This window comes from Lichenostomus cassidix, chromosome Z, assembly GCF_008360975.1.
Source record: "Lichenostomus cassidix isolate B80296 chromosome Z, HeHo_3.0, whole genome shotgun sequence".
Lineage (NCBI taxonomy): Eukaryota > Metazoa > Chordata > Aves > Passeriformes > Meliphagidae > Lichenostomus > Lichenostomus cassidix.
This window is the reverse complement of record NC_139511.1, coordinates 47,798,832-47,808,752: the sequence shown is the minus strand read 5'-3', so window position 1 is coordinate 47,808,752 and position 9,921 is coordinate 47,798,832. Positions and strand designations below refer to the sequence as shown.

The 9,921-nt window shown below is 41.4% G+C and overlaps 1 protein-coding gene across 1 annotated transcript in view; it reads left to right on the top strand.

Moving 5' to 3' along the window:
* The first annotated feature begins 5,529 nt into the window (after window positions 1-5,529).
* SLC1A1 (solute carrier family 1 member 1) overlaps window positions 5,530-9,921 on the top strand; it is a 48,000-nt gene continuing 43,608 nt past the window's right edge. Inside the window, exon 1 of the mRNA XM_085043121.1 lies at window positions 5,530-5,735. Coding sequence (XP_084899247.1) covers window positions 5,645-5,735 — 91 coding nt within the window. The 5' untranslated portion in view covers window positions 5,530-5,644. The remainder of the gene's footprint in view (window positions 5,736-9,921) is intronic.

Genomic DNA, 9,921 nt, shown 5'->3' with positions numbered 1-9,921 from the left:
CATGTCCATCACCTTCAGAGCCATCAGAGATTGGCTCTGCTGGACTTGATGTAAAAACTTCCAGAACTTGCACTCAGGACACGCAGGAGCCATCTTTGTGCCACACCCCACCCCTCAGACACCTCTCCAGGCCTACTACAACAGCTTCTGAGGGGTCCAAATTTCTCCTAGATGTTAAAAACACTTCACTGATGTTCTGGGCCAATCAAAACCACCACAGTAATTAGGAAGGAAAATTGTTTGCTGTCATGTTGCTCTAGTTTTTTTTTTATGGACTGCTAATTGGTTGAATATTTAAGAAAAGGAAATACCATTTCAAAAATCATTACCATAGTATGCAACTGGATTTACACAGCTACTGGCTCATGATCACAGATATGCCATTATACTTTCGAGGCAAATGGGAACTTTTGGATTTCATAAAATGTATCTGCCTATGATGATTTTCATAGCTTGGCTTTCCTTCAGTCTTCTGTGAATAGTACACAACTACCAGTCAAATCTCTATTTGTGAAACACATTTTTCCCCCCTTCCCACTCTGCTTGCCTACCTTCTTACAATATAACATGTCTGCAGCAGAAAAACATACAAGCATAGTATGAAATATTTACACTACTTAAAACAAGAAAAAAATAATCAAATACTTTTTCACCACTAGAAATTCCTCCAATTAAGACATGGACGCAACATCTTCCAAATTTCATTAAAATACCTGATAATATACACAGTATTTTTACTGGGACCAGGAGCACAGTTTAGGAAAAAAACAGAAGCGATCTAGAACATAGGGTTCCACACTCAAGGTTTTAAAGGCATAACAGGTAAACTATTATCAAGGAATTTAATACATTTTCACCATTATTCTTTTACGTTAGTTTGACACAGATGAATTCTGATATCGACAGTGAAAAATGGCTGGTAAAAAACATTTAGTTGAGATGGAACAAAACTGGGTTTTGGTAGAAAAAAAGATATTTGGCATTAGAGGGCTATGAACTAGCCAACAAAAATCCCATCTGCAGCTGTTGTCTTCCTCCCAGCAGTGGTCCCATTGACTCCAACAAAGATAAAAATCCAGTTGTTCTGGTGCAGGATTTAATTGAATTAAAAAAAAAAAGCCAAAACCAAAGCCCAACGCCCACTGACAACCCCCCAAAACAAACAAACAAAACCAAACAAACAAAACCAAACAAAAAGCATCCAAACAAACCAAACCAAAAAATAAACAAATAAACAAACCAACCCCTTATGTCCTATCTCTGTTAATTTTAAAACAAATCCAGACCATTTTATCTACAATTAATGTGTTTTAACCCACAATTCAACCATCCTAAAAAAGCTCAGTTGATGAAAACATGGAGAGGAATGACTAATTTGATAAGGTTAAGGGTGTCTTTGATAAGACAGTAGAAGTACCTGTGCAAACAGAAGATAAAGCATCTGCTGGCAATATTCTGGAAATTCTAAGTAGTTAAGATTGATCCCTCTGTGCATTCAGAACCAGCTAGTGGAATAGAAATAGATATGACTTTAAAGTTATAAGGGTCAGTTGGATTAATTAAATATACCAAATAAGGGTTCTCGTAGTTTAAATCTACACTGGATTAAACAGCATCTCCAAAAAAAAAGACATTACTGCTATTAAACCAGTATCATGGCCCCAGACATAAAACCAGCACCCCATCAGCTCTGCCCTTGAGAACAGTGAGTACATCTGTCAAGTCAAGCTCACTGGAAGAATTTTTTTCTTATCATATATGCTATGTTATATAGTATATATGGAAGTTAAACTTTGAGGTCAGATGTCAGGAGGCACAGGTTCCAGGATGTAGGGGAAAATTCTGCTATTTTGGGTACTTTGTAGTAGTAACACATTTACAGACATAAAATACAGCTTTGTGTATTTTTTTCCACATGCTTTGGCTCTTCACCGAAGTTTGAAATACTACCATTTTTATTGGATTATTTTCTCATTAAGATGAGAGCTATTAGACAGGAATTTATTAGTTTGTGGTTCAAATTTTTTCTGTACTCCCAGCTTTACGTTCCTAAGAAACTATTGCAAAGTTCCTATCTGGTGGACTGGCCTCAAAAAAAAAAATTTAGAAAACCCTTAATTATTCTACCTGTATTTTATATTTACCTGTATTTACCTGTCGATTATTGGTACCCATTTTTGGAAATAATTGCAAAATTCTGTTGTTTTATCAAAGCATTTTTAAAAAATACGATACTCACAATTTCATTAACTCCCTGGGATGCAGTTTCTTATCTATGCTAACCATAAACTATGAGAAAAAGGCACTTCATTAGTTTTCTATGGATCAAATCAACTGTCACCAAAGCTTATACAAATTACATTAATAAGCTGACCTAGGCAGAAAACGTTGAAGGTCTAAATAAGTAAAACTGAAGGCATTTTTTCCTCTCTTAACTATAATCTTTTTTAAGGAGTATGAAAGGGCAAGCTTCCACTTGCTACACTGTGCTCTGCATGGTGCACTGCAGTGTACTGTACATGTTCTGGTAGGACTCTTCTGACTCTCCCAGCACTGAAACACTCAAATGCCTCAAAATGTTGAATATGTTCCTAGCCTGTTCTTACGTAATTCACTTAAAATGTTGTTAAGACAGTTCTGCAAATTGGAAAATATTGTTGAGATATGACTGTGTAAGTATCAGTAACCATGTGGTACCAAGTTACCATGTGGTAATAACTTGTCAACAGAATAGTTATTTACTTATTTATTTATATATAAACTTAATTCTACAATGATGTAATCTGAATTATTTTAGCCTCTGGGAAAAAAAAAAAAACAAAACCAACATATATCCATGTATGTCATTGTTTCCCAGGACAGTGTTCACATTTTCAAGACTGATTCCTCTGTATGTTTCATTAACATTTAAAAAAATTAAACACAAAAAATTAAACCATTTTTTCATGCATGCAATCTTAACCATGATCTACTCTGAGAACTTTCTAACAGTCATCAATAGAGGTAAAAAATGTATTTTTATCAACTTTACAGATAAAGTGTATTGACATTTTTTCACAAATGCATTCTGATTTCATAATGATTCCAGGATGTCTCAAAATCAGAAAAGATAAAAAACCTTTAAATAGAATTTAGATTTACGTTTGCTCAGCAGCTGTGCTTAGGAGGTGTACAAGCAGGTAGTCTCACAAAGTATTATGTCTTTTGGTCTTTTTCTATAGCTGAATTCATTTCTAGAATAATTTCAACATTTCAAGAATGATCCATGGGCTTGGACTACATTTCTTTTCCATTTTATTAGGATACTCTTTTTATGGTGTTGGGTTTTTTTATATATAGCTCCCCATACAGAAACTGCCAGCTTGACTCTACATCTCTACATCCAGGATCAAAGCCAATGTCTGTCATTCTATAAAAGGAAAATAAAATTAAGAACAGCTTGCTCATCAGGATGTTTAAAACAATCCCTATTTCACCTGCCTAAAATTTTTTAAATACTTATTTAATTTTGTATGGGTGTTGTGCTATCAATTTCATTTTTTTCAAGGTCACAGACATAGAAATACATTTGACGGAGTTAAAAAAACAAAGATAAATTATTACGGAAAAATGGCTAGAACTTTGGCATGCGTTTTTTCTTAAATACTTTTAGGGAGAAAACACTAGCAGAAAAGAACAGTAATGTACTGTGACAGGAAGCAAAAGGTATGTAGAGGTCTTCAATATTATTCAATATTTATTGTCTTGCTATTGCTGAACACAAAAAATAAGATCTGTCTCTAGCTTTCACAAGTTGTATAGCATAATTGTATTATGTTTTTTCTAAGGTTGTGCAACTCCTTTAAGGTATTGCAGGCTCCAGGAAGAAATATATCAGCTACAGTCACATTGTTTTATACCGGCAGAGGGGCATTTTTCTGTGCTAAGAGGGCTGCAGGTAATTCTATGTCTACCAAGAATGTACTGTGAAATCCTGAATCTGAATAAAAAGGATACTTACTAAGTACTTTAGTATTAAGAGAAATACACAAACTTCATAGAGAAAAAAGTAAAACCTAACTTAATTTTAGCTAGTCTTCAGGAATCATTGAATTGGAATTATTTCCCCTAGCTCACCAAAACAGCTAAAACAGAAGTTTTAAGAAGGGGTACACGAGAAGGTGAATAGAGAAAATTAAAGGAAGGCCTGAATTCTGAAATTGTCTTGCAACTCATTTTGTTCCTAATGTCTAGAGAGGCACCACCTCACTGCCTGCAAGGACAGGTCAGACATTTTACTTACTGAAAGAAACATCTGAGTATTTCCTCTCCAGATATGTGTGAGAAAATTTAAAAAGAAAAAAAAAATTACACCCTGTGGCAGTGAGATCCAAAGTCAGAGCTCTTCTGCACAAAGTTTGCCTGATCTTGCCCACCCTGAAACCCAGTATGCCTTTTTCTTCATGTATCTCTTCAGTGCCACTCATACCTTGTGACATTTCTGTACCAAAGTCTAAGCATAGTCATTGTGTTTCTTACTATTTCTTTGCATTAATTATGTTTTTCTGATTTGCTATGGCTTGTAATGTGGTAATATGCCAGCCTTCCTTTTAAGTGGTCTGAAACCTTTTATGATTTAATTAAACTAATATGATACTCTTCTGCTTCCTTTCCACCACTAGACTTCCTCTTATTTTTTTTAATTGAATTCTCCTGATGCTGACAGATACAGACAAATTACTGCAGTTGCTCTACACGTCTGAAAAATAAGGACACTTTTTTTGGTGTCTCTATATGAATTTATGCAGCTAGGTCCAGGTTTTAACACTTGAGATTGATGACAGCTCTTGCTTCTCATCCAGGTGGATTTCAGTGCTCATTTCTGACTCAGCAAGGTACATACTTGTCTCTTTCCCCAAGCTGTCACACAGAACAGGCAGATTCATGTGAAAGGCAAAAGTGACAAGGTTTCAACTGCAGTTTTTGCAGATCTCCTCCAGGCCTTAGTTACCCAGTTGCTACAGACAGAACCTCACTAGTGTATGTATCAGGCAAACCTCACTAGTGTATGTTTCAAAATGGATGATATCAAGTACAAGTAAATAAGATAAATTAAACTTCCATTCTGTGCTCTCCTTCATGCCACTCAGCAAGAAAATGGCACGTTTTGGTTGGGTTTTGTTTGTTTGTTGCATTTACCATTGAGCTACGGGTTTGTTAATCAAAATCAACACGTTTATAAACATACTGAAAACCATAGCACCACAGGGAATTGGATCCTAATGTTATATATACCTTAATCAATCAAACGGCGGGGAAGGAGAAGACCATTGCCAAGGAGTAGCACAGAGAAATGAACGCGTTTGCTGTTTTGGTATTTAAGCCTACCAGGATGAAAGCCGGGGGCAAATCTTCCCAGCCGTTTGTGTACCTGGAGCCCCAATGCTCCCGGCAGGAGCAGGGTGTGCGGGCCGGCAGGTGGGCCGGCCGAGCGAGGGGCGGGCGGGGGCCGGGCTCTCCGGTTGCCAGGTGAAGCGCAACGTCTCCGCCTCCCCGCGGTAAGCGCGCAGCCCCGCGGAGCGCACGCAGGCGGTCCGCATCGGCTCGGCTCGGCTCGGCACGGATCCCCGCGGCGCGCACCGCGCCAGCCCCGCCGACCCCCGCCATGGCGAAGGCGATCAAGAAGGGATTGTTCTGCCCGGGCTTCTGGAGGAGGAACTGGCTGCTGCTGAGCACGGTGGCCGCCGTGCTGGCGGGTGAGCGCGGGGGCAGGCAGGCAGCGCGGCGCCGCCGCCCCCCGCCCGGCCTTGCCGGCACGGTTCGGCCTTGCCCGGCGCAGGGTGGCGGGGCGCCGGACCGGAGCCCGCGGCGGGGCGAGGGGCGCTGCGCGGCCGTGGGGCCGGGCTGGGCGGCGAGGGGCGATGCTAGCGACCCACCCGAAAGGCGGGCGAGGGCGGCCGGCCGTTCTTGCCCAGCATCGCCGCGGTCGCGGGGGCAGCCCCGCAGTGTGGCGGTGCCGCGGGGCCGGGCGAGATCGGGGCCGGGCGCGGGGGCACACGGCGCTCGCAGCGCGGGCGGCCGGGCCGGTGGCGGGGCCCTCCTGGCCGGGCCGGCCCCTCCGCGCGTCCCGCCGGCCCGTGTGGCAAAGGTCGGGGATCGGCGCGCTGAGCCGCCGTGGGGAGAAGGCGCACGGGCGCCGGGGGCTGTGAGCCCTCCGTGCTGCGGGTCCCCGCGCAGGCTGTGCCCGGGCGGCCTCTGCAGCTCCTGGGGGAACGCGGCGCCTCGCCTGCTGCGGGTCTGCCGGTGGCAGCCCCGCCGAGAGAGGCTGCAGAGCCGGAGGTGGCTTCGTGGAGCTTCTGGTGGCCCAAGCGAGTGGTGCGACTGGAAGAGTTTGGCAATGCCACCCAGCTCTCAGAGGCGTTTTCAGGGGCATTATTTTAAAGATAGGAGGATTTCTTCCCTCTGTGTCAACAAGTTTCTGAAGGGGAAACATGTTGAACACCATCTTACTAAGGATAGGTGGGCAAAGAGGGCAAAGAAAATGTATCAAGTTACTTGGACAAAGAGGCTTTTCCATTTTGGCCCTAGTCGTACACCTAATTTCATTTTCTTCTGGTGATTATTTGGAGAACCTCATTCACATTGTTTCTCTTGTGGAGAAGTGCTGCTTTAAACATCTGCTTGCCGCATGATGGGTCTCTTTCAGATGACTCTTCTGCTAATTTGAACTTTGGCCGGACCATACCTGTTTCAGTACAAATTTGTTCAGAAGAGAAGTATTATTTTGGAATTCCACCCAGTTATTTACAAGATGTGATCAGAACTGTGCTTACATATGCGTGTGTGTTTTCGTCAGTGCATTCAGTATGTGAAAGATCTCTGGATTTTTCTTGTCTCATTCATAAAAGGAAATATTTTTGTGAGTTTCGCATACCAAATACTAAGGGCCTTGCTTTGAAAATCTGATTGTGTAACTGGAGGAGTGTATATGTGTCTGTGTTTGCATGTGTACAATTGCTTTTTCACATACTCTTGTCAGGTACTCTTCTATGAGTTGACATACTTACTTCCCATTTACAGAAGCGGCTAAGAAATATTCCCCTCTCATTATCTTCAATGATTGTGGTTAGAAATTAAGAGTGTGATGTTATTCTACAGGTGGAAAATTCTGAAATTAAATTTCTTTTAGAGCCACAGTGTATGCAGGAGCTGTGAGCACAATTGACCCCAATTCCCCTAATACCCAGTGGGAATTCTCAGTGAGAGAAGGACAGGCTCCCAACACCTCCTGTGCACTCAGACTTCTCTGTCTGCTACACTGTAATTAACAGTCCAGAACTCAGGGGAGCACACAGGAAGAACAGGGAAACCCTTTGCAAAGATGAAGTTGAATGATATATTATTGTTTTACTACAGCTTGAGGGAAGATTGTAATATGCCTAGAGTCCACAAACCCTTCATAATCAAATTTATGTATTTATTCTTTTTTAATATACCCTGGGAAATTACTCTGAAGTTTGTTAATCTAGTTAGATTGGACTAAGAATTTAGCAATTATGAGCAGAAGAGTTGCACATAACTCTGAAATAAGAAAATGGGCTTTTCAAAAATATATGATGAGGGAGGAGTGGAAGTATTAAATGGAGCAGGCTGTGAAAATATGCTGTGAAAGTTGTTCAGCTGTGCTGCAAAGTACCTGATATTCCTAGACTATCATAGGGAATAATGATTTTTGCACATCATTATCAGAGCCATGTTCAACATCCAGTTGAAATGTGCTTATCTTTGCTAGTACCCTCCTAAGCTGAAAAGTTTTCCTGAACACTTGTGTGTGTCTCTGACAAGAGAGAAATAGACAGAAACCCATCAGAATTCCAAACACTTCTTTCTTCAAGAGTAGTTATTACATTATATTTTAAGCATTCAACCCTTTGCCTGTCCTTTCCATTTTCAAAAACATTTTAATTTCTTTTATGGCAAGGGGATTATAATTTAAAATCTGTACACAGGATACCTCAAGTGTCATGGCTTTTGGGTGGAAACAGCTGAATGTTTCCACACCAAAAAAAAGAGAAAACAAAACTCGAGGCTCAAGTAGTTCTTTTCCTTGATTTAGTAGAGAGTCCATTTCAGACCACCAGGCTGATGTGAAGTGATCTGTAGCCAGGAGAGCAGCAGCCTCATGCAAATACCTGCAGAAGAAGGTGTATCTTGCATGTTTTTACTCTGCTGACCCTACAGACCCCAAAGCAACTGAGCTAACAAAAGCAGTTTAAAAGTCAATTTGCTTCATGTGCTTCTACAGCCTTTCATATAAAAAGTTACATTGTTTCCAGATTATACAATCAAGGCAAAATAAACCAGAAATATCCCTAAAATTTACTCACCCTGAAATAGGTGTCCAAAGGGCAATTGCATACAGAGAGTTTAAGTCACACTTCACAGGTTTCTTGTAGAGCATTTCTTTTTTGTCATCACTTTGTCTCCAAAAGGTCATTGCTGCAACACGGACAAGCCAGTCATGAAAGTAAAAGGCTGATTATGTGTAAATACTTGCTCATTAGTCTGTCACAGCCTGACAGTTTGTAATATTGGGCAGTTCTTCAGCAGAACACCTTTTTCTTACAGTGGAAATTAAAGTGTAGGTGATTTGCGTACATATGGTCTGAGGCACTGAGTTGCAGTAGCATGCTGTCCTAGAGCAGAGATCATTTTACATTCTCAGAAATTATACACTAGTAAGTTGCAATTTTTTTTATACTTGTAATCTTGAAATCTATTAAACTTTTTTTTTTTTTTTTTTTTTTGGTAGCAATTCTGTGTCTGGGAAACATTATTCTGAGGGATTCGGTTCACCTAAACTTGCAGAGTACAAATACATTTTGTTTTAATCACTGAATTAATTCACTTCCTAAACAGATTCAGAACTTCAGATACCTCTGAGTCTTTGACTCTGAAATGGGCTTTTCTCGACAGCACTTGTGTGGGACACTTAGATTGTTCCGGTATTCATGAGGAAGTGTGAGAAATGCAATATTTAGATTGATACAGATGAAGGAAGCTAATGGCACGGGAGATTGTGAATGGCAAGCATCCTTTCTTCAGCCCACAGTAGATCACGTCCCTCAGAGGTGTGCCAGTGCAGTCTCAGTGTGAGGCAGCGATAAACACTTTTGTGCTCTGCCATTACCTTCCTCCATCGTTCTCCTCTTCACACATGTACCGTGTACGCGGTCCTCACGCTGCACACCTCAGACATGACGAGAAAGGGACCTTGGTGCCGGCCCGGGAGCCGGGCTGGGCAGCGCAGGGGCGGCGGGAGCTGTCCGAGGTGGCTCAGAGAGCCGGGACCGGGCGGCCGGAGAACGCGCAAAACGCGAGCTGCAGCGAGACGTGGTCTGAGGCAGGAATGGAGTCACTAAGGGAGGGCAGGGGTCAGGTATAAAGGCTGGAGCATGCCTAAATACCTGACTTTTCCACCTCTGAAGTGAATTTATTCAGTCTCTGCAGGATCAGACACTTTGCTTGTGCAGTTCCATTGTTGAAAGATTTGTACTGGCATCAGACCTCCTTTTCTCTCCGCATTTGAGAATAAATTAAAATATGCATAGTTCCTGTTGTAGCACCGGCACTGCAGAAACTTTGAATGTTGTGACTGTAATTATTTGCCAGGATTTGATAAGTGCAGCAGCCACTGAAGCTTCTGGTTTATGTTTTGTGATATTCCTCTAGCAGTTTAGATGCAATTTTTTTCTCTTTAATATTAATGGAGGTATTCTTTTATATTATAATATTAACTAGTATTATCTCAGTATAAGAATATTTCTTGGTTTCTAGACAAGTCAGGTGCATTCACACCTGCTAAAAGAAAGGCTGTGCTCCCTCTGTAATCAGACAAGAGGGGATTTGGCAGTTGGTTGTAAAAGCAGTAGTTCTGCATTA